The sequence below is a fragment of the Pseudophryne corroboree genome, chromosome 3, assembly GCF_028390025.1.
Source record: "Pseudophryne corroboree isolate aPseCor3 chromosome 3, aPseCor3.hap2, whole genome shotgun sequence".
Classification (NCBI taxonomy): Eukaryota; Metazoa; Chordata; class Amphibia; order Anura; family Myobatrachidae; genus Pseudophryne; species Pseudophryne corroboree.
This window is the reverse complement of record NC_086446.1, coordinates 767538656-767563618: the sequence shown is the minus strand read 5'-3', so window position 1 is coordinate 767563618 and position 24963 is coordinate 767538656. Positions and strand designations below refer to the sequence as shown.

At 49.1% G+C, this 24963-nt stretch overlaps 1 protein-coding gene across 2 annotated transcripts in view; it reads left to right on the top strand.

Annotated features, from left to right (window-relative positions):
- Window positions 1-24963, top strand: part of MLF2 (myeloid leukemia factor 2) — a 79485-nt gene that overhangs the window by 14612 nt on the left and 39910 nt on the right. For both annotated transcript variants that reach the window (XM_063962461.1, XM_063962462.1), the window contains exons 2-4: window positions 12471-12583; window positions 12667-12799; window positions 22087-22122. In XM_063962461.1, the coding sequence (XP_063818531.1) occupies window positions 12531-12583; window positions 12667-12799; window positions 22087-22122 (222 nt within the window). In that variant the 5' untranslated portion in view covers window positions 12471-12530. The remainder of the gene's footprint in view (window positions 1-12470; window positions 12584-12666; window positions 12800-22086; window positions 22123-24963) is intronic.

The following is a 24963-nucleotide window of genomic DNA, read 5'->3' as shown; positions in this document are numbered from 1 at the left end:
AGAGCTGTCTGTGCAGGAATAGCTGGGGCACTGCAGAGAGCTGTCTGTGCAGGAATAGCTGGGGCACTGCAGAGAGCTGGCTGTGTAGGAATAGTAGGGGCACTGCAGAGAGCTGGCTGTGCCGGAATAGTAGGGGCACTGCAGAGAGCTGGCTGTGCAGGAATAGCTGGGGCACTGCAGAGAGCTAGCTGTGCAGGAATAGTAGGGGAACTGCAGAGAGCTGGCTGTGCAGGAATAGATGGGGCACTGCAGAGAGCTGGCTGTGCAGGAATAGCTGGGGCACTGCAGAGAGCTGGCTGTGCAGGAATAGTAGGGGCACTGCATAGAGCTGGCTGTGCAGGAATAGATGGGGCACTGCAGAGAGCTGGCTGTGCAGGAATAGTAGGGGTACTGCAGAGAGCTGGCTGTGCAGGAATAGATGGGGCACTGCAGAGAGCTGGCTGTGCAGGAATAGCAGGGGTACTGCAGAGAGCTGGCTGTGCAGGAATAGTAGGGGCACTGCAGAGAGCTGGCTGTGCAGGAATAGTAGGGGTACTGCAGAGAGCTGGCTGTGCAGGAATAGTAGGGGCACTGCAGAGAGCTGGCTGTGCAGGAATAGCTGGGGCACTGCAGAGAGCTGGCTGTGCAGGAATAGCAGGGGTACTGCAGAGAGCTGGCTGTGCAGGAATAGTAGGGGTACTGCAGAGAGCTGGCTGTGCAGGAATAGTAGGGGTACTGCAGAGAGCTGGCTGTGCAGGAATAGTAGGGGTACTGCAGAGAGCTGGCTGTGCAGGAATAGTAGGGGCACTGCAGAGAGCTGGCTGTGCAGGAATAGTAAAGGACATGTAGAGACTTGCTTGATAGTCTGGATGTTAGACATCATAAGTTACTACAACACCATGGACAGCGCAGATTTCTCTGACGTCCTGGTGGATGCTGGGAGCTCCGTAAGGACCATGGGGAATAGACGGGCTCCGCAGGAGACTGGGCACTCTAAAAGAAAGATTAGGTACTATCTGGTGTGCACTGGCTCCTCCCTCTATGCCCCTCCTCCAGACCTCAGTTAGAATCTGTGCCCGGCCAGAGCTGGGTGCTCCTAGTGGGCTCTCCTGAGCTTGCTAGAAAAGAAAGTATTTGTTAGGTTTTTTATTTTCAGTGAGATCTGCTGGCAACAGACTCACTGCTGCGTGGGACTGAGGGGAGAGAAGCAAACCTACCTGCGTGCAGCTAGCTTGTGCTTCTTAGGCTACTGGACACCATTAGCTCCAGAGGGTTCGAACACAGGGCCTGACCTCGATCGTCCGGAGCCGCGCCGCCGTCCCCCTTGCAGAGACAGAAGAAGGAGATGAAATTGGCGGCAGAAGACTCCGGTCTTCATTAAGGTAGCGCACAGCACTGCAGCTGTGCGCCATTGATCCCACAGCACACCACACACTCCGGTCACTGTAGGGTGCAGGGCGCTGGGTGGGGGCGCCCTGGGCAGCAATTATAATACCTTTTGGCAAAAAAATTACACATAATACAGTCAGTTAACTGTATATGTGTAAAAACCCCCGCCATTAAGTTACAGAAAACGCAGGGACAGAAGCCCGCCGCTGAGGGGGCGGGGCCTTCTTCCTCAGCACACCAGCGCCATTTTCCCTTCACAGCTCCGCTGGAAGCACGCTCCCCAGGTTCTCCCCTGCAGTATCCAGGTACAAGACGGGTTAAAAAGAGAGGGGTGGGGCACATAAATTTAGGCGCAAATCGATACAGACAAGCAGCTATTGGGAAATTCACTTATTAGCAGTGTAAATCCCTGTGTTGTATAGCGCTGTGGTGTGTGCTGGCATGCTCTCTCTCTGTCTCCCCAAAGGACTTTGTGGGGTCCTGTCCTCAGTCTGAGCATTCCCTGTGTGTGTGCGGTGTGTCGGTACGACTGTGTCGACATGTTTTATGAGGAGGGTTACGTGGAGGCGGAGCAGGGGCAGATAAATGTGGTGTTGCCCCCGACGGGGCCGACACCTGATTGGATGGATATGTGGAAGGTCTTAACCGACAGTGTCAACTCCTTACATAAAAGGTTCGATGACGCTGCAGTCTTGGGACAGCCGGGGTCTCAGCCCGCGCCTGCCCAGGCGACTCAGAAGCCGCCAGGGGCTCATAAACGCCCGCTAGCTCTGATGGTAGACACAGATGTCGACACGGAGTCTGACTCCAGTGTAGATGAGGATGAGACAAATGTACAGTCTACAAAAGCCATCCGATGCATGATTACTTCAATGAAAGATGTATTGCACATTTCTGATATTAACCCGGTTACCACCAAGAGGGGTATTATGTTTGGGGAGAAAAAGCAGCCAGTGACTTTTCCCCCATCTGATGAATTAAATGATTTGTGTGAAGAAGTGTGGAGTTCCCCTGATAAGAAACTAATGATTTCTAAGAGGTTACTGATGGCGTACCCTTTCCCGCCAACGGATAGGTTACGTTGGGAAACATCCCCTAGGGTGGACAAGGCGCTAACACGCTTATCAAAAAGGGTGGCACTGCCGTCTCAGGATACGGCCGCCCTAAAGGATCCTGCGGATAGAAAGCAGGAAGCTATCCCGAAGTCAGTGTATACACACTCTGGTACTCTACTGAGACCTGCTATTGCTTCAGCCTGGATGTGTAGTGCTGCAGCAGCATGGACTCTACCCTGTCAGACAACATTGATTCCCTCGACAGGGATACTGTTTTGCTAACCATCGAACATATAAAAGACGTCGTCTTATATATGCGGGATGCACAGAGGGACATTTGCCTGCTGGCATCTAGAATTAATGCAATGTCCATTTCTGCCAGGAGAGTATTATGGACTCGGCAGTGGACAGGTGATGCTGATTCTAAAAAACACATGGAGGTTTTGCCTTATAAGGGTGAGGAATTGTTTGGGGACGGTCTCTCGGACCTCGTATCCACAGCAACTGCTGGGAAGTCGACTTTTTTACCTCAGGTTCCCTCACAGCCTAAGAAAGCACCGTATTATCAAATGCAGTCCTTTCGGCCTCAGAAAGGCAAGCGGGTCAGAGGAGCATCCTTTCTGGCCAGAGGCAAGGGTAGAGGAAGGAAGCTGCACCAGGCAGCCAGTTCCCAGGAACAAAATTCCTCCCCTGCTTCCACTAAGTCCACCGCATGACGTTGGGGCTCCACAGGCGGAGCCAGGTGCGGTGGGGGTGCGTCTCCGAAACTTCAGCAACCAGTGGGTTCGCTCACAAGTGGATCTCTGGGCTGTACAAATTGTATCTCAGGGATACAAGCTGGAGTTCGAGGCGACTCCCCCTCGCCGTTACCTCAAATCAGCCTTGCCAGCTGCTCCCAGGGAAAGGGAGGTAGTACTGGCGGCAATTCACAAGCTGTACCTCCAGCAGGTGATAATCAAGGTACCCCTCCTTCAACAGGGCAGGGGTTACTATTCCACAATGTTTGTGGTACCGAAACCGGACGGTTCGGTGAGACCCATCCTGAATTTAAAATCCTTGAACACTTATATAAAGAAGTTCAAGTTCAAAATGGAATCGCTCAGGGCGGTTATTGCAAGCCTGGAAGAGGGGGATTTTATGGTGTCGCTGGACATCAAGGATGCTTGCTTGCATGTCCCCATTTACCAACCTCACCAGGAATACCTCAGGTTTGTGGTACAGGACTGTCATTACCAATTCCAGACGTTGCCGTTTGGTCTCTCCACGGCACCAAGAATATTTACCAAGGTAATGGCCGAAATGATGATACTCCTTCGGAAGAAGGGAGTTATAATTATCCCGTACTTGGACGATCTCCTCATAAAGGCGAGGTCCAGAGAGCAGTTGTTGGTCAGCGTAGCACTCTCTCAGGAAGTGTTGCAACAGCACGGCTGGATTCTGAATATCCCAAAGTCGCAGCTGATTCCTGCGACGCGTCTGCTTTTCCTGGGCATGATTCTGGACACAGAACAGCAGAAGGTGTTTCTCCCGGTGGAGAAAGCCCAGGAATTGTCATCTCTGGTCAGGGACCTCCTGAAACCAAAACAGGTGTTGGTGCATCACTGCACGCGAGTCCTGGGAAAGATGGTGGCTTCTTACGAAGCAATTCCCTTCGGCAGGTTCCATGCAAGGATCTTTCAGTGGGATCTGTTAGACAAATGGTCCGGATCGCATCTTCAGATGCATCGGTTGATCACCCTGTCCCCAAGGGCCAGGGTGTCTCTGCTGTGGCGGCTGCAGAGTGCTCATCTTCTCGAGGGCCGCAGGTTCGGCATACAGGACTGGGTCCTGGTGATCACGGATGCAAGCCTCCGAGGATGGGGGGCAGTCACTCAGGGAAGAAACTTCCAAGGCCAGTGGTCAAGTCTGGAGACTTCACTACACATAAATATACTGGAACTAAGGGCCATTTACAACGCCCTGAGGCAAGCAGAGCCCCTGCTTCAAAACCAACCTGTACTGATTCAGTCAGACAACATCACGGCGGTCGCCCATGTAAACCGCCAGGGCGGCACAAGAAGCAGGATGGCGATGGCAGAAGCCACAAGGATTCTTCGATGGGCAGAGAATCACGTGCTAGCACTGTCAGCAGTGTTCATTCCGGGAGTGGACAACTGGGAAGCAGACTTCCTCAGCAGACACGACCTCCACCCGGAAGAGTGGGGACTTCATCAAGAAGTCTTCACACAGATTGTAAATCGCTGGGAACTGCCACAGGTGGACATGATGGCGTCCCGCCTCAACAAAAAGCTAAAAAAAACATTGCGCCAGGTCAAGGGACCCTCAGGCGATAGCTGTGGACGCACTAATGACACCGTGGGTGTACCAGTCGGTTTATGTGTTCCCTCCTCTTCCTCTCATACCCAAGGTACTGAGGATAGTAAGAAAGAGAGGAGTAAGAACTATACTCATCGTTCCGGATTGGCCAAGAAGAACTTGGTACCCAGAACTACAAGAAATGATCTCAGAGGACCCATGGCCTCTGCCGCTCAGACAGGACCTGTTACAACAGGGGCCCTGTCTGTTCCAAGACTTACCGCGGCTGCGTTTGACGGCATGGCGGTTGAACGCCGGATCCTAGCGAAAATGGGCATTCCGGATGGAGTTATTCCTACGCTGATAAAGGCTAGGAAAGACGTGACAGCAAAACATTATCACCGAATATGGCGAAAATATGTTGCTTGGTGTGAGGCCAGGAAGGCCCCTACAGAGGAATTCCAGCTGGGTAGATTCCTGCACTTCCTACAGTCAGGAGTGTCTATGGGCCTAAAATTAGGATCCATAAAGGTCCAGATTTCGGCCCTATCTATTTTCTTTCAATAAGAACTGGCTTCACTGCCTGAAGTTCAGACGTTTGTTAAGGGAGTGCTGCATATTCAGCCCCCTTTTGTGCCTCCAGTGGCACCTTGGGATCTTAACGATGTGTTGGATTTCCTGAAATCACACTGGTTTGAGCCACTTAAGACTGTGGAGCTAAAGTATCTCACGTGGAAGGTGGTCATGCTGTTGGCCTTAGCTTCGGCTAGGCGTGTGTCAGAATTGGGGGCTTTTTCATGTAAAAGCCCATATCTGATCTTCCATATGGACAGGGCAGAATTGAGGACTCGTCCCCAATTTCTCCCAAAGGTGGTATCAGCGTTTCATTTGAACCAACCTATTGTGGTGCCTGCGGCTACTTGGGACTTGGAGGATTCCAAGTTGCTGGACGTAGTCCGGGCTTTGAAAATTTATGTTTCCAGGACGGCTGGAGTCAGAAAAACTGACTCGCTATTTATCCTGCATGCACCCAACAAGCTGGGTGCTCCTGCTTCAAAGCAAACTATTGCTCGCTGGATCTGTAGCACGATTCAGCAGGCTCATTCTGCGGCTGGATTGCCGCATCCAAAATCGGTGAAGGCCCATTCCACAAGGAAGGTGGGCTCTTCTTGGGCGGCTGCCCGAGGGGTCTCGGCATTACAGCTTTGCCGAGCTGCTACTTGGTCGGGTTCAAACACATTTGCAAAATTCTACAAGTTTGATACCCTGGCTGAGGAGGACCTTGAGTTTGCCCATTCGGTGCTGCAGAGTCATCCGCACTCTCCCGCCCGTTTGGGAGCTTTGGTATAATCCCCATGGTCCTTACGGAGTTCCCAGCATCCACTAGGACGTCAGAGAAAATAAGAATTTACTCACCGGTAATTCTATTTCTCGTAGTCCGTAGTGGATGCTGGGCGCCCGTCCCAAGTGCGGACTCTCTGCAATACATGTATATAGTTATTGCTTCACTAAAGGGTTATTGTTATGAGCCATTCGTACATGGAGGCTCAGTTGTTGTTCATACTGTTAACTGGGTATGGTTATCACAAGTTGTACAGTGTGATTGGTGTGGCTGGTATGAGTCTTACCCTGGATTCCAAATCCTTTCCTTGTTGTGTCAGCTCTTCCGGGCACAGTTTCCCTAACTGAGGTCTGGAGGAGGGGCATAGAGGGAGGAGCCAGTGCACACCAGATAGTACCTAATAGTGCGGAGCCCGTCTATTCCCCATGGTCCTTACGGAGTTCCCAGCATCCACTACGGACTACGAGAAATAGAATTACCGGTGAGTAAATTCTTATTTTATATTTCTCTGACGTCCTAAGTGGATGCTGGGGACTCCGTCAGGACCATGGGGAATAGCGGCTCCGCAGGAGACAGGGCACAAAATTTAAAAGTTTGACCACTAGGTGGTGTGCACTGGCTCCTCCCCCCTATGACCCTCCTCCAAGCCTCAGTTAGGTTTTTGTGCCCGTCCGAGCAGGGTGCAATCTAGGTGGCTCTCCTAAAGAGCTGCTTAGAGTAAAAGTTTTTAGGTTTTTTATTTTCAGTGAGTCCTGCTGGCAACAGGCTCACTGCAACGAGGGACTTAGGGGAGAAGAAGTGAACTCACCTGCGTGCAGGATGGATTGGCTTCTTAGGCTACTGGACACTAGCTCCAGAGGGACGATCACAGGTACAGCCTGGATGGGTCACCGGAGCCGCGCCGCCGACCCCCTTGCAGATGCCGAGAAGAGGTCCAGAAACCGGCGGCTGAAGACTTCTCAGTCTTCATGAGGTAGCGCACAGCACTGCAGCTGTGCGCCATTGCTCTCGGCACACTTCACACTAACGGTCACTGAGGGTGCTGGGCGCTGGGGGGGGCGCCCTGGGCAGCAATGAAAAGTACCTATTCTGGCTAAAATACATCACATATAGCCCCTGGGGCTATATGGATGTATTTAACCCCTGCCAGGTTTTCAGAAAAACCGTGAGAAGAAGCCCGCCGAAAAGGGGGCGGGGCCTATTCTCCTTAGCACACAGCGCCATTTTCCTACACAGCTCCGCTGCTAGGAAGGCTCCCAGGCTCTCCCCTGCACTGCACTACAGAAACAGGGTAAAAACAGAGAGGGGGGGCACTTATTTGGCGATATTAATAATATTTAAGCTGCTATAAGGGGAACACACTTATTTAAGGTTGTCCCTATATATTTATAGCGCTTGGGTGTGTGCTGGCAAACTCTCCCTCTGTCTCCCCAAAGGGCTAGTGGGGTCCTGTCTTCTATCAGAGCATTCCCTGTGTGTCTGCTGTGTGTCGGTACGAGTGTGTCAACATGTATGAGGACGATGTTGGCGTGGAGGCGGAGCAATTGCCTGTAATGGTGATGTCACCCCCTAGGGAGTTGACACCGGAATGGATGGCTTTGTTTATGGAATTACGTGATAGTGTCAGCACGCTGCAAAAGTCGGTTGACGACATGAGACGGCCGGCAAACCAGTTAGTACCTGTCCAGGCGTCTCAAACACCGTCAGGGGCTGTAAAACGCCCTTTACCTCAGTCGGTCGACACAGACACGGACACCGAATCCAGTGTCGACGGTGAAGAAACAAACGTATTTTCCAGTAGGGCCACACGTTATATGATCACGGCAATGAAGGAGGCTTTGCATATCTCTGATACTGCAAGTACCACAAAAAGGGGTATTATGTGGGGTGTGAAAAAACTACCTGTAGTTTTTCCTGAATCAGAGGAGTTGAATGAAGTGTGTGATGAAGCGTGGGTTACCCCCGATAGAAAACTGCTAATTTCAAAGAAGTTATTGGCATTATACCCTTTCCCGCCAGAGGTTAGGGCGCGCTGGGAAACACCCCCTAGGGTAGATAAGGCGCTCACACGCTTATCAAAACAAGTGGCGTTACCGTCTCCAGAGACGGCCGCCCTCAAGGATCCAGCTGATAGGAGGCTGGAGAATACACTAAAAAGTATATACACACATACGGGTGTTATACTGCGACCAGCAATCGCCTCAGCCTGGATGTGCAGTGCTGGGGTGGCTTGGTCGGAGTCACTGACTGAAAATATTGATACCCTGGATAGGGACAGTATTTTATTGACTATAGAGCATTTAAAGGATGCATTTCTATATATGCGAGATGCTCAGAGGGATATTTGCACTCTGGCATCAAGAGTAAGTGCGATGTCCATATCTGCCAGAAGAAGTTTATGGACGCGACAGTGGTCAGGTGATGCGGATTCCAAACGGCATATGGAAGTATTGCCGTATAAGGGGGAGGAATTATTTGGGGTCGGTCTATCGGATTTGGTGGCCACGGCAACAGCCGGGAAATCCACCTTTTTACCTCAGGTCACCTCCCAGCAGAAAAAGACACAGTCTTTTCAGCCGCAGTCCTTTCGTTCTTATAAGAACAAGCGGGCAAAAGGACATTCATATTTGCCCCGAGGCAAAGGAAAGGGGTAAGAGACTGCAGCAAGCAGCTCCTTCCCAGGACCAGAAGCCCTCCCCGGCTTCTGCAAAGGCCTCAGCATGACGCTGGGACCTTACAAGCGGACTCAGGGGCGGTGGGGGGGTCGCCTCAAGAATTTCAGCGCGCAGTGGGCTCACTCGAAGGTGGACCCCTGGATCCTGCAGGTAGTATCTCAGGGTTACAGGTTGGAATTTGAGAAGTCTCCCCCTCGCCAGTTCCTAAAGTCTGCTTTGCCAACGTCTCCCTCCGACAGGGCGACGGTAGTGGAAGCCATTCACAAGCTGTATTCTCAGCAGGTGATAGTCAAGGTACCCCTTTTACAACAGGGAAAGGGGTATTACTCCACGCTATTTGTGGTACCGAAGCCGGACGGCTCGGTAAGACCTATTCTAAATCTGAAATCTCTGAACCTGTACATCCAAGGGTACCTCAGGTTCATGGTACAAAACTGTCAATATCAGTTTCAGACGCTGCCGTTTGGATTGTCCACGGCACCCCGGGTCTTTACCAAGGTAATGGCCGAAATGATGATCCTTCTTCGAAGAAAAGGCGTATTAATTATCCCTTACTTGGACGATCTCCTGATAAGGGCAAGGTCCAGAGAACAGCTGGAGGTCGGAGTAGCACTAACCCAAGTAGTGCTCCAACAGCACGGGTGGATTCTGAATTTTCCAAAATCCCAACTGATCCCGACGACACGTCTGCTGTTCCTAGGGATGATTCTGGACACTGTTCAGAAAAAGGTATTTCTTCCGGAGGAGAAAGCCAGGGAGTTATCCGAACTCGTCAGGAACCTCCTAAAACCAGGGAAAGTGTCTGTGCATCAATGCACAAGAGTCCTGGGAAAAATGGTGGCTTCTTACGAAGCGATTCCATTCGGCAGATTCCATGCACGAATTTTTCAGTGGGATCTACTGGACAAATGGTCCGGATCGCATCTGCAGATGCATCAGCGGATAAATTTGTCGACAAGGACAAGGGTGTCTCTGCTATGGTGGTTGCAGAGTGCTCATCTGTTAGAGGGCCGCAGATTCGGCATACAGAACTGGGTCCTAGTGACCACGGATGCCAGCCTGAGAGGCTGGGGAGCGGTCACACAGAGAAGAAACTTCCAGGGCTTGTGGTCAAGCCTGGAAACGTCTCTTCACATAAATATACTGGAACTAAGAGCAATTTACAATGCTCTAAGCCTGGCAAAACCTCTGCTTCAGGGTCAGCCGGTGTTGATCCAGTCGGACAACATCACGGCAGTCGCCCACGTAAACAGACAGGGCGGCACAAGAAGCAGGAGGGCAATGGCAGAAGCTGCAAGGATTCTTCGCTGGGCAGAAAATCATGTGATAGCACTGTCTGCAGTGTTCATCCCGGGAGTGGACAACTGGGAAGCAGACTTCCTCAGCAGACACGATCTTCACCCGGGAGAGTGGGGACTTCATCCAGAAGTCTTCCACATGATTGTGGTCCATTGGGAAAGACCAATGGTGGACATGATGGCGTCCCGCCTCAACAAAAAACTGGACAGGTATTGCGCCAGGTCAAGAGACCCTCAGGCAATAGCTGTGGACGCTCTGGTAACACCATGGGTGTACCAGTCAGTGTATGTGTTCCCTCCTCTGCCTCTCATACCCAAGGTACTGAGAATTATACGGCAAAGGGGAGTAAGAACGATACTCGTGGCTCCGGACTGGCCAAGAAGGACTTGGTACCCGGAACTTCAGGAGATGCTCACGGAAGATCCGTGGCCTCTACCTCTAAGAAGGGACCTGCTTCAGCAGGGACCGTGTCTATTCCAAGACTTACCGCGGCTGCGTTTGACGGCATGGCGGTTGAACGCCGGATCCTAAGGGAAAAAGGCATTCCGGAAGAGGTCATCCCTACCCTGGTCAAAGCCAGGAAGGAGGTGACTGCACAACATTATCACCGCATTTGGAGAAAATATGTTGCGTGGTGTGAGGCCAGGAGGGCCCCGACGGAGGAATTTCAACTGGGTCGATTCCTACATTTCCTGCAAACAGGATTGTCTATGGGCCTCAAATTGGGGTCCATTAAGGTTCAAATTTCGGCCCTGTCGATTTTCTTCCAGAAAGAATTGGCTTCAGTTCCTGAAGTCCAGACTTTTGTAAAAGGAGTACTACATATACAGCCCCCGATTGTGCCTCCAGTGGCACCGTGGGATCTCAATGTAGTTTTGAATTTTCTCAAATCCCATTGGTTTGAGCCACTCAAATCGGTGGATTTGAAATATCTTACATGGAAAGTAACCATGCTACTGGCCCTGGCTTCGGCCAGGAGAGTGTCAGAATTGGCGGCTTTATCGTACAAAAGCCCATATCTGATTTTCCATTCGGACAGGGCAGAACTGCGGACGCGTCCTCAGTTTCTCCCTAAGGTGGTATCAGCGTTTCACCTGAACCAGCCTATTGTGGTGCCTGCGGCTACTAGCGATTTGGAGGACTCCAAGTTGCTGGACGTTGTCAGAGCATTAAAAATATATATTTCAAGGACGGCTGGAGTCAGGAAGTCTGACTCGCTGTTTATACTGTATGCACCCAACAAGCTGGGTGCTCCTGCGTCTAAGCAGACGATTGCTCGTTGGATTTGTAGCACAATTCAACTTGCACATTCTGTGGCAGGCCTGCCACAGCCTAAATCTGTCAATGCCCACTCCACAAGGAAGGTGGGCTCATCTTGGGCGGCTGCCCGAGGGGTCTCGGCATTACAACTCTGCCGAGCAGCTACGTGGTCAGGGGAGAACACGTTTGTAAAATTCTACAAATTTGATACCCTGGCTAAGGAGGACCTGGAGTTCTCTCATTCGGTGCTGCAGAGTCATCCGCACTCTCCCGCCCGTTTGGGAGCTTTGGTATAATCCCCATGGTCCTGACGGAGTCCCCAGCATCCACTTAGGACGTCAGAGAAAATAAGAATTTACTCACCGGTAATTCTATTTCTCGTAGTCCGTAGTGGATGCTGGGCGCCCATCCCAAGTGCGGATTGTCTGCAATACTTGTACATAGTTATTGTTACAAAAATCGGGTTATTATTGTTGGGAGCCTTCGTTTAAGAGGCTCTTTTCGGTTATCATACTGTTAACTGGGTTCAGATCACAAGTTGTACAGTGTGATTGGTGTGGCTGGTATGAGTCTTACCCGGGATTCAATATCCTTCCTTATTGTGTACGCTCGTCCGGGCACAGTATCCTAACTGAGGCTTGGAGGAGGGTCATAGGGGGAGGAGCCAGTGCACACCACCTAGTGGTCAAACTTTTAAATTTTGTGCCCTGTCTCCTGCGGAGCCGCTATTCCCCATGGTCCTGACGGAGTCCCCAGCATCCACTACGGACTACGAGAAATAGAATTACCGGTGAGTAAATTCTTATTTACCCCAATTACACCCTCTCCGTGGTATTGGAATAACATGTAATGCCCGTCTTCATGATGAAACTCACCTCAGAGGAAATCTGTAAGCGGGGTATACAGACCACACTTCATAGGAATAGCAGACATACAGTACAGAGTGTGGGGCAAACAGACCAGTCTATCAGGATAGCAGAGTTGGGAGCAGACCAGTCTCTATAGGAGTAGAGAGTGAACCCCTGTCCTTACAGGAGCAGCAGAATGTAGTGCAGGAACTGAGACTCTGCATAGTGTGGGGAATAGTAGGAGACGGTTACTGTAGGTTCCTGTGTATTGGCAGAAGGTAGTGTATGTAGGAAGCTGTTGGGGGCTAATGGCTGTTCCTTTGTACAGAATATAGTACAGAATCAGACTGCTGCTTCTACAGAAGACCTACGTAGTGCTGGGGACACCATGTTTCGCTTCATGAGGGACGCAGAGCCGCAAGATCCAGCCATGTTCCTGATGTAAGTGTATCATGGCCTATGTTCTGTTGAGCAGCCCTCGCTAGGCACCTGCACTACTAATCCGCTTGTCTCCATTTATATAGGGATCCTTTTGCATTGCACCGCCAGCACATGAGACGCATGTTTTCCGGTGGCTTTGGAATGTCCCCATTCCTAAGTCTCACAGATGGGAATGTTCCCTCGCTTCCTCGGTCTGCAGCCCCACGTGACATGCAGGTGAGCCTATCTGAGTGTTACTCTGGTCCTGCGGAAGCCTGATCTATGATGGTGTTCACTCTGTATTATGTACAAGCCCAGCTCTGCCTGCTCCCACCGTGACCATGGGATCTCTGTAATACATAAACCCTAATTTCTCTATCGTCCTAGTGGATGCTGGGGTTCCTGAAAGGACCATGGGGAATAGCGGCTCCGCAGGAGACAGGGCACAAAAGTAAAGCTTTCCGATCAGGTGGTGTGCACTGGCTCCTCCCCCTATGACCCTCCTCCAAGCCAGTTAGATTTTTGTGCCCGGCCGAGAAGGGTGCAATCTAGGTGGCTCTCCTAAAGAGCTGCTTAGAAAAGTTTAGCTTAGGTTTTTTATTTTACAGTGAGTCCTGCTGGCAACAGGATCACTGCAACGAGGGACTTAGGGGAGAAGAAGTGAACTCACCTGCGTGCAGGATGGATTGGCTTCTTGGCTACTGGACATCAGCTCCAGAGGGACGATCACAGGTACAGCCTGGATGGTCACCGGAGCCTTGCCGCCGGCCCCCTTGCAGATGCTGAAATAAGAAGAGGTCCAGAATCGGCGGCAGAAGACTCCTCAGTCTTCTAAAGGTAGCGCACAGCACTGCAGCTGTGCGCCATTTTCCTCTCAGCACACTTCACACGGCAGTCACTGAGGGTGCAGGGCGCTGGGAGGGGGGCGCCCTGGGAGGCAAATGAAAACCTATTTTGGCTAAAAATACCTCACATATAGCCTCCGGAGGCTATATGGAGATATTTAACCCCTGCCAGAATCCGTTAAGAGCGGGAGACGAGGCCGCCGAAAAAGGGGCGGGGCCTATCTCCTCAGCACACAGCGCCATTTTCCCTCACAGAAAGGCTGGAGGGAAGGCTCCCAGGCTCTCCCCTGCACTGCACTACAGAAACAGGGTTAAAACAGAGAGGGGGGGCACTAATTTGGCGTTAGAAATATATAAAAAAGATGCTATAAGGGAAAACACTTATATAAGGTTGTCCCTATATAATTATAGCGTTTTTGGTGTGTGCTGGCAAACTCTCCCTCTGTCTCTCCAAAGGGCTAGTGGGTCCTGTCCTCTATCAGAGCATTCCCTGTGTGTGTGCTGTGTGTCGGTACGTGTGTGTCGACATGTAGGAGGACGATGTTGGTGAGGAGGCGGAGCAATTGCCTGTAATGGTGATGTCACTCTCTAGGGAGTCGACACCGGAATGGATGGCTTATTTAGGGAATTACGTGATAATGTCAACACGCTGCAAGGTCGGTTGACGACATGAGACGGCCGACAAACAATTAGTACCGGTCCAGACGTCTCAAAAACACAGTCAGGGGTTTTAAAACGCCCGTTTACTTTAGTCGGTCGACACAGACACAGACAGGGACACTGAATCCAGTGTCGACGGTGAATAAACAAACGTATTCCTTATTAGGGCCACACGTTAAAGGCAATGAAGGAGGTGTTACATATTTCTGATACTACAAGTACCACAAAAGAGGGTATTATGTGGGATGTGAAAAAACTACCATAGTTTTTCCTGAATCAGATAAATTAAATAAAGTGTGTGATGATGCGTGGGTTCCCCCCGATAGAAAATTATGGGCGGTATACCCTTTCCCGCCAGAAGTTAGGGCGCGTTGGGAAACACCCCTTAGGGTGGATAAGGCGCTCACACGCTTATCAAAACAAGTGGCGGTACCATCTATAGATAGGGCCGTCCTCAAGGACCAGCTGACAGGAGGCTGGAAAATATCATAAAAAGTATATACACACATACTGGTGTTATACTGCGACCAGCGATCGCCTCAGCCTGGATGTGCAGAGCTGGGGTGGCTTGGTCGGATTCCCTGACTAAAAATATTGATACCCTTGACAGGGACAGTATTTTATTGACTATAGAGCATTTAAAGGATGCATTTCTATATATGCGAGATGCACAGAGGGATATTTGCACTCTGGCATCAAGAGTAAATGCGATGTCCATAACTGCCAGAAGATGTTATGGACACGACAGTGGTCAGGTGATGCAGATTCCAAACGGCACAAAGGTGTATTGCCGTATAAAGGAAGAGGAGTTATTTGGGGTCGGTCCATCGGACCTGGTGGCCACGGCAACTGCTGGAAAATCCACCGTTTTTACCCTAAGTCACATCTCTGCAGAAAAAGACACCGTCTTTTCAGCCTCAGTCCTTTCGTCCCTATAAGATCATATCTGCCCAGGGATAGAGGAAAGGGAAGAAGACTGCAGCAGGCAGCCCATTCCCAGGAACAGAAGCGTTCCACCGCTTCTGACAAGTTCTCAGCATGGCGCTGAGACCGTACAGGACCCCTGGATCCTACAAGTAGTATCCCAGGGGTACAGATTGGAATGTCGAGACGTTTCCCCTTCGCAGGCTCCTGAAGTCTGCTTTACCAAGGTCTCCCTCCGACAAGGAGGCAGTATGGGAAAAAATTCACAAGCTGTATTCCCAGCAGGTGATAATTAAATTACCCCTCCTACTACAAGAAAAGGGGTATTATTCCACACTATATTGTGGTACTGAAGCCAGAAGGCTAGGTGAGACTTATTCTAAATCTAAAAAATTTTTGAACACTTACAAAGGTTCAAATCAAGATGGAGTCACTCAGAGCAGTGATAACGAACAGGAAGAAGGCGACTATATAGTGTCCCGGGACATCAGGGATGCTTACCTCTATGTCCCAAATTTGCCCTTCTCACTAAGGGTACCTCAGGTTCGTGGTGCAGAACTGTCACTATCAGTTTCAGACGCTGCCGTTTGGATTGTCCACGGCACCCCGGGTCTTTACTAAGGTAATGGCCGAAATGATGATTCTTCTTCGAAGAAAAGGCGTCTTAATTATCCCTTACTTGGACGATCTCCTGATAAGGGCATAGTCCAGGGAACAGTTGGAGGTAGGAGTAGCACTATCTCGGATACTGCTACAACAGCACGGGTGGATTCTAAATATTCCAAAATCGCAGCTGATCCCGACGACACGTCTGCTGTGCCTAGGGATGATTCTGGACACAGTCCAGAAAAAGGTGTTTCTCCCGAAAGAGAAAGCCAGGGAGTTATCCGAGCTAGTCAGGAACCTCCTAAAAACAGTGCATCATTGCACAAGGGTCCTGGTAGAAAATGGTGGCTTCCTACGAAGCAATTCCATTCGGCAGATTTCACGCAAGAACTTTTCAGTGGGATCTGCTGGACAAATGGTCCGGATCGCATCTTCAGATGCATCAGCGGATAACCCTATATCCAAGGACAAGGGTGTCTCTCCTGTGGTGGTTATAGAGTGCTCATCTTCTAGAGGGCCGCAGATTCGGCATTCAGGATTGGATGCTGGTGACCACGGAGCCCAGCCCGAGAGGCTGGGGAGCAGTCACACAAGGAAAAAATTTCCAGGGAGTGTGATCAAGTCTGGAGACTTTTCTCCACATAAATATACTGGAGCTAAGGGTAAATTTATAATGCTCTAAGCTTAGCAAGACCTCTGCTTCAAGGTCAGCCGGTATTGATCCAGTGGGAAAAACATCACGGCAGTCGCCCACGTAAACAGACAGGGCGACACAAGAAGCAGGAGGGCAATGGCAAAAACTGCAAGGACTTTTCGCTGGGCGGAAAATCATGTGATAGCACTGTCAGCAGTGTTTCATCCCGGGAATGGAAACTGGGAAGCAGACTTCCTCAGCAGGCACGACCTCCACCCGGGAGAGTGGAAACTTCATCGGGAAGTTTTTTCCACATGATTGTAAACCGTTGGGAAATACCAAAGGTGGACATGATGGCGTCCCGTCTGAACAAAAAACGGGACAGGTATTGCGCCAGGTCAAGAGACCCTCAGGCAATAGCTGTGGACGTTCTGGTAACACCGTGGGTGTACCAGTCGGTGTATGTGTTCCCTCCTCTGCTTCTCATACCTAAGGTGCTGAGAATTATAAGACGTAGAGGAGTAAGAACTATACTCATGGCTCCGGATTGGCCAAGAAGGACTTGGTACCCGGAACTTCAAGAGATGTTTACAGAGGTCTTATGGCCTCTGCCGCTAAGAAGGGACTTGCTTCAGCAAGTACCATGTCTGTTCCAAGACTTACCGCAGCTGCGTTTGTTGGCATGGCGGTGGAACGCCGGATCCTAAGGGAAAAAGGCATTCCGGAAGAGGTCATTCCTACCCTGGTCAAAGCCAGAAAGGAGGTGACCGCACAACATTATCACCACATGTGGCGAAAATATGTTGCGTGGTGTGAGGCCAGGAAGGCCCCACAAAGAAATTTCAACTCGGTCGATTCCTGCATTTCCTGCAAACAGGAGTGTCTATGGGCCTCAAATTGGGGTCCATTAAGGTTCAAATTTCGGCCCTGTCAATTTTCTTCCAGAAAGAATTGGTTTCAGTTCCTGAAGTCCAGAACTTTGTCAAGGGAGTATTGCATATACAACCCTCTTTTGTGCCTCCAGTGGCACTGTGGGATCTCAACGTAGTTCTGGGATTCTTCAAATCACATTGGTTTAAAACCAGTCAAATCTGTGGATTTGAAGCATCTCACATGAAAAGTGACCATGTTCTTGGCCCTGGCCTGGACCAGGCGAGTGTCAAATTGGTGGTTTTTTTCTCAAAAAAGCCCATATTTGTTTGTCCATTCGGACAGGGCAGAGCTGCGGACTCGTCCCCAGTTCTCTCCCTAAGGTGGTGTCAGTGTTTCACCTGAACCAGCTTATTGTGGTGCCTTGCACCTACTAGGGACTTGGAGGACTCCAAGTTGCTAGATGTTGTCAGGGCCCTGAAAATATAGGTTCCAGGACGGCTGGAGTCAGGAAAACTGACTTGCTGTTATCCTGTATGCACCCAACAAACTGGGTGCTCTTGCTTTTAAGCAGACTATTGCTAGTTGGATGTGTAATACAATTCAGCTTGCACATTCTGTGGCAGGCCTGCCACAGCCAAAATATGTAAATGCCCATTCCACAAGGAAGGTGGGCTCATCTTGGGCGGCTGCCCGAGGGGTCTCGGCTTTACAACTTTGCCGAGCGGTTATTTAGTCAGGGGCAAACACGTTTGTAAAATCCTACAAATTTGATACCCTGGCTAAGGAGGACCTGGAGTTCTCTCATTCGGTGCTGCAGAGTCATCCGCACTCTCCCGCCCGTTTGGGAGCTTTGGTATAATCCCCATGGTCCTTTCAGGAACCCCAGCATCCACTAGGACGATAGAGAAAATAAGAATTTACTTACCGATAATTCTATTTCTCGGAGTCCGTAGTGGATGCTGGGCGCCCATCCCAAGTGCGGATTATCTGCAATACTTGTACATAGTTACAAAAATCGGGTTATTATTGTTGTGAGCCATCTTTTCAGAGGCTCCGCTGTTATCATACTGTTAACTGGGTTTAGATCACAAGTTGTACGGTGTGATTGGTGTGGCTGGTATGAGTCTTACCCGGGATTCAAAATTCCTCCCTTATTGTGTACGCTCGTCCGGGCACAGTACCTAACTGGCTTGGAGGAGGGTCATAGGGGGAGGAGCCAGTGCACACCACCTGATCGGAAAGCTTTACTTTTGTGCCCTGTCTCCTGCGGAGCCGCTATTCCCCATGGTCCTTTCAGGAACCCCAGCATCCACTACGGACTCCGAGAAATAGAATTATCGGTAAGTAAATTCTTATTTTTCCTGCTCCCACCACGATCATGTGTACCCTTTACAATACATATACCCAGCTTTGTTTTATGCCGCCTTATCATATGAACTCTAGAATACATAGATGCCCAACTGTCTGATCATGTGATCTCTAGAATACATAGACACCAAACTCTGATCATGTGATCTCTAGAATACATGGACACCCAACTGTCTGATCATGTGATCTCTGGAATACATGGACATCCAACTATGATCATGTGATCTCTAGAATACATGGACACCTAACTGTCTGATCATGTAATCTCTAGAACACATGGACGCCCAACTGTCTGATCATGTGATCTCTAGAGTACATAGACGCCCAAGTGTCTGATCATGTGATCTCTAGAATACATAGACACCAAACTCTGATCATGTGATCTCTAGATTACATGGACGCCCAACTGTCTGATCATGTAATCTCTAGAATACATGGACACCCAACTATGATCATGTAATCTCTAGAATACATGGACGGCCAACTGTCTGATCATGTGATCTCTAGACTACATAAAAACCCAACTGTCTGATCATGTGATCTCTAGAATACATAAAAACCCAACTGTCTGATCATGTGATCTCTAGAATACATAGAGGCCCAACTGTCTGAACCCGTACAATTATATGATCTGTGATAGAAACTAGCGATGGCTATTGGTGGGTTAATCAAAGATGGTCACCATCACTAGTGCCATCAGGGCTTTACATTAGTTGCAAGAAGCCATCAGTTTGGTTGTTAGCAACCGAGTGTAGAGAGAGAAATGACTGAGTAATCTGCCAAAATGTCATCCTAAAGGGGGAATTCAATTGTTTTCTCGCGCCCGATTTCCGTCTACAGTGATGGGAGATTGCAGGGGGATATTCCATTGATCCAGCTTATCGCGCCCAAACGGGTCACTTTTCGCACATATCAGCTCGCCACACCTGGGGGTAGCGAGCTGAAATGAAGTCCTTGCATCCGTCGGCAGAACCATCTTAATAGCTGCCGGCAGGCGTGTGCCAGCGATAACAATTGAATTCCGCCCTGTCATTACTCAAGCATAGGCAGTTAGGAGATTATTGGCTGGTACTTTATCTCTCTCAAGACTTGGTACATCTGTCCCTATAAAACTTAGAATTACAACTGTCTGATCATGTGATCTCCCTATGGGGAAATGTATGGAGCATTAAAGAGAGATAAAGTGGAGAAGTTGCCCAAAGCAACCAATCCGCTTTTAACAGTCCTATATCTGGCACAGTGTGCAAAATGATAGTTAGACGCTCATTGGTTGCTTTGGGTAACTACTCCACTTTCTCTCTGCTTGATGCATATCCCCTTACAAGTCATAGATATACTTAAGGTGGGTACACACTGATAGATATATCTATGGACGGATCGAGCAGTGTGTTCAGCATACACACTGCCCGATCCGTCGGGGACGGATGTCATGAACTGGGCGGGCGTGTACACACGCCCGCCCAGTTCAGCTGTCAATCACCGCCGGCCGCCGCAGCATGTGTACGGGCGGTCGGCCGACCGCCCCGTACACACACAGCGACGCGACAATATATCGGTAGATATAATGGCGTCTGCTGTGCTGCGCGGCCGACGCGATACGTCTGTGAACGACGGAGTTCACAGACGTATCGGCCGTACACACTGGCCGACGGTCCCGCGATATATCGTCCGTTCAAGAGAACGGCCGATATATCGACCAGTGTGTACGGGCCTTTAGCCGTGGAGAGAGAGAAAGCACCGGTCAATCAGATCCCAACTGCCATGTTATAGGCTGTGTTTGGAAAATGACAGGAGCTAATTGGTTGGTACTTTATCTCCGTCCACTTTATCTCTCTCCAAAGCTTAGTACATTTGCCCCATAGAGAGATCACATGATCAGACAGTTGGGTTTTTATAAGACATGGAAACCCAGCTTTGTCTGATCCTACGTGGATCATGTGATCTTTTTATTACATAGAAACTAGCTGTCTGATCTTGCACCGATCGTGTAATCTATATAATGGAAAGCCAGCTGTCTGATCATGTGACCTATATAATGGAAAGCCAGCTGTCTGATCATGTGACCTATATAATGGAAAGCCAGCTGTCTGATCATGTGATCAATATAATGGAAAGCCAGCTGTCTGATCATGTGACCTATATAATGGAAAGCCAGCTGTCTGATCATGTGATCAATATAATGGAAAGCCAGCTGTCTGATCATGTGACCTATATAATGGAAAGCCAGCTGTCTGATCATGTGATCAATATAATGGAAAGCCAGCTGTCTGATCGTGTAATCTATATAATGGAAAGCCAGCTGTCTGATCGTGGGATCTATATAATGGAAAGCCAGCTGTCTGATCATGTGATCAATATAATGGAAAGCCAGCTGTCTGGTCATGTGATCTATATAATGGAAAGCCAGCTCTCTATCTGTATAATGCAGACCCTGCACCGATCATGCGATCTTTTTAATAGAAACCCAGCTATCTGATCATGTGATCTATATAATAGAAAGCCAGCAGTCTGATCATGTGATCTATATAATAGAAAGCCAGCAGTCTGATCATGCACCGATCATGTGATCTATATGGTATCCGGCCTATAAGTCAATAGCCACTAGGTTGACCACTAATGGTTCTCGTGCATTAGGTCGACAGGTAGAAAAGGTCTATATGACAATGGTCGATACAACTTTTTAAGAGTTTTTTTTGCATTATTTTCAACTTGTGCACACTTTACCATTCACGTGGAGGACTGGGAAGCGAGCCATGCAGGGCGACGCAGTACACTAACTAGGGTTCCCTGTGCTTTGACGGCGAAAATTACAACTAAAAAAGTTGTTTGACCATTTTCCATGTTGGCCTTTTGCATGTTGGCCATTTATGGTCGACCTATTGACTGTAGACCTTTTTAGTGTAGAACTAATAATCCACACCCATCTATATAATTGAAAGCCATCTATCTGACCATGTGATCTGTGTAATACAAAGCCAGCTGTCTGATCATGTGATCTGTATCATGGGAAGCCAGCTGTCTGATCCTGCACTGATCACGTGATCTCTATAATGGAAGCCCAGTGCTCCGTGCTGTACGATTTACACCCCTTTTCCACTGAAATCTCTGGGCCGATCCAGGTTTTGGAATACAATTCCAACCCGGGACAGACCCCTGTTGACACCGCCGCCTCGACTCAGGTTATTCCCGGGCCGGCTTCTTTCACACTGCACCCGCGTGCAATTTGTTTCAGTTGTGCCGGAACTTGGAGAACGCCTCTCCAAGCGCCGGTGAGCTGGCTCTCCTTTGCTTTTAATGGGAGCGTCACCCTTTCACGCTGCCACGTTACCTGGGTCATTCCCGGGTCCAACCCTACTCGCTACCCAGGTTTAATTACAGGGTCACTGGACCCGGGTTATTTATTGGGAGTTTAGTTTCCACTGAGCTTCGACCTGGAGTAACACGAGTTATTGCAGCAGTGGGGAAGGGGTGTAAGCGGTGTGATGCCATAATGTGCCGTCAGGCGCTCTGTGTCAGAGGAAGCGGTGCTACCTGTCCTGTGTCCCGTTATTTCTCAGCTCATGATGTTTTTGCTTTTCCCATGTCCGCCGCATGCTGTATGACGCGTCCCTCAGGCAGGAGCAGTCACACCCTATGGCATGATGGGAATGGTGAGTACTTACCCACAAATTGTTGCTACAGATTAAAAAAAATAAAATAAAATACAGGTTGAGTCTCCCTTATCCAAAATGCTTGGGACCAGAGGTATTTTGGATATGGGATTTTTCCGTATTTTGGAATAATTGCATATCATAATGAGATATCATGGTGATGGGACCTAAATCTAAGCACAGTATACATTTGTTACATATACACCTTATACACACAGCCTGAAGTTCATTTTAGCCAATATTTTTTGTAACTTTGTGCATTGAACAAAGTGTATCTACATTCACACAATTCATTTATGTTTCATATACACCTTATACACACAGCCTGAAGGTCATTTAATACAATATTTTTAAAAACTTTGTGTATTAAACAAAGTTTGTGTACATTGAGCCATCAAAAAACAAAGTTTTTACTGTCTCACTCTTACTCAAAAAAGTCCGTATTTCGGAATATTCCGTATTTCGGAATATTTGGATATGGGATACTCAACCTGTAATAGCAAGTGGATAAAGCAGATGAAAACCAGCAAATAGGTGCAAGTATAGGAGGGAAGGGGCCATTTCCTCGCCACTCTTCCGTCTCCCAGCAACAAAGACCATGTAATATCTGCATCTAAAATATGATAAAGGCAGACGTTAATTACTTGCATAATTAACAGGTATATGTATAAATCTCTGACTACCTGCTGGCTGGGAGATGAAGCACCTGGGAGGTCCTGATTTACCGTGTTTGTTTGTTCTGGGGTTTTTTTTTATATACCTTCAGATTTATCATTTTATATACTGTTATTTTATACTTGTATTAGATCCACGTTCCATGTGACCCCTCTTCTGCACAGCCCCAGTAAGTAAGGAGCCCAGTATAGAGAATGTAGGAGCCTTCCTAGTCAGTCCCATCACTCGTGTAATTATCTCACTGTTGGATTTTTCCTCTGTGCATTGTTTGTTGTAACCTTCATAGAATGTATTTTGTGTTCATACTAAGGTAGGTTTCCTTGGATGGTGCTATGGACAGTTGGTGGCTCCATATAAATGAAATATGATAGTGATAATAATGTTATTGTTAAAAAGCATGAAATAGGTGGATCCATGGGTTTACAAAATGTAGTAATCTGCGTATAAATTATTATAATTATTACCTGAATTCGATCCTTTGGGTTTGGTAAAGTTAGCGCTTTACTTGGAACACAAGAAGTTTTGGGACTGGGAGCTATAGCCTGTAGGTTTCCATATCTGACCTTTATTGAAGTCTGAACTGTTCATTGGACAAAGTCCACAGTGGTATCCAAGCTCCAGTTAGATGAGGCTACTGCGATTCTGGTAGGTCTCTGGAAGTAGAGGGCTCTCTTCATACTACGGATATTGTCAGAGCTTCCAGGATCTATTCTCTCAGGACCACTGAGGTGCGCAGAAAGAATGACTACCTGGTCCTTTTGCCCAAGTTGGCCAGCTGCCTATCAGACCATTGCTAGGTGGATAATGGTGTTTATTTGACAGGATTACACAGCAGTCGGTTCTCTACAAGTTCAGTGACTCCCAGCAGAATGAAAAGAGTGAATCCTGGAGCTCCTAGGTCTGAGATCATAAATGGACAGCTAGCATCACTTTTCCTAATAAGACTAACCATTTCTTTGCTGAAGAACACCTATACTGAGAGTCCTCTTAAGATTGTGTGTTTGTTTCCCGATCCTTAAGCCAGTGTGTCCAGTGCTCTGGAATACAGAGGCTTAGGGGTATATGCAATTCACGGCGAATCGCGGCAAATTATCGCCGTTTTTTAATTCGACACAATTCGACAGGTGAATTCCGGCAGGTGGCTGCCGGAATTCACCATATTCAATGAAAAACGGATTCAACATTCCCGCGGGCGAAAAACGGCCGATTTGCCGGATTTTGCCGCGAATTTAAAAAACCGGGAAAAACCCGGGAAAAAATGGCGTGAGGTCCCCCCTCCAAAGCATAACCAGCCTCGGGCTCTTCGAGCTGGTCCTGGTTCTAAAAATGCGGGGAAAAATTTGACAGAGGATCCCCCGTATTTTTAAAACCAGCACCGGGCTCTGCGCCTGATGCTGGTGCAAAAAAATACGGGGCACAAAAAGAGTAGGGGTCCCCCGTATTTTATACACCAGCATCGGGCTCCACTAGCTGGACAGATAATGCCACAGCCGGGGGTCACTTTTATACAGTGCCTTGCGGCCGTGGCATTAAATATCCAACTAGTCAGTCACCCCTGGCCGGGGTACCCTGGGGGAGTGGGGACCCCTTCAATCAAGGGGTCGTCGTCCCCAGCCACCCAAGGGCCAGGGGTGAAGCCCGAGGCTGTCCCCCCCCCCCCCCCCCCCCCCCCCCCCCCCCCCCCCCAAAATCCAAGGGCTGCGGATGGGAGGCTGATAGCCTTGAGGAAAATGACAGAATATTGTTTTTTTCAGTAGTACTACAAGTCCCAGCAAGCCTCCCCCGCAAGCTGGTACTTGGAGAACCACAAGTACCAGCATGCGGGAGAAAAACGGGCCCGCTGGTACCTGTAGTACTACTGGGAAAAAAATACCCAAATAAAAACAGGAGACACACACCTTGACAAGTACAACTTTATTACACACTGCCGACACACACATACTTACCTATGTTGACACGCCGACTGCCACAGTCTCCGAAGATCCGAGGTACCTGTGAAAAAAATTAGACTCACCTCAATCCAGTGTCCGGGAGATAATCCACGTACTTGTTAAAAAAAAAACACGAACACCCGTACCATGCCGGACTGAAAGGGGTCCCATATTGACACATGAGACCCCTTTCCACGAATGCCGGGACACCACGTGACTCCTGTCACTGAGGTCC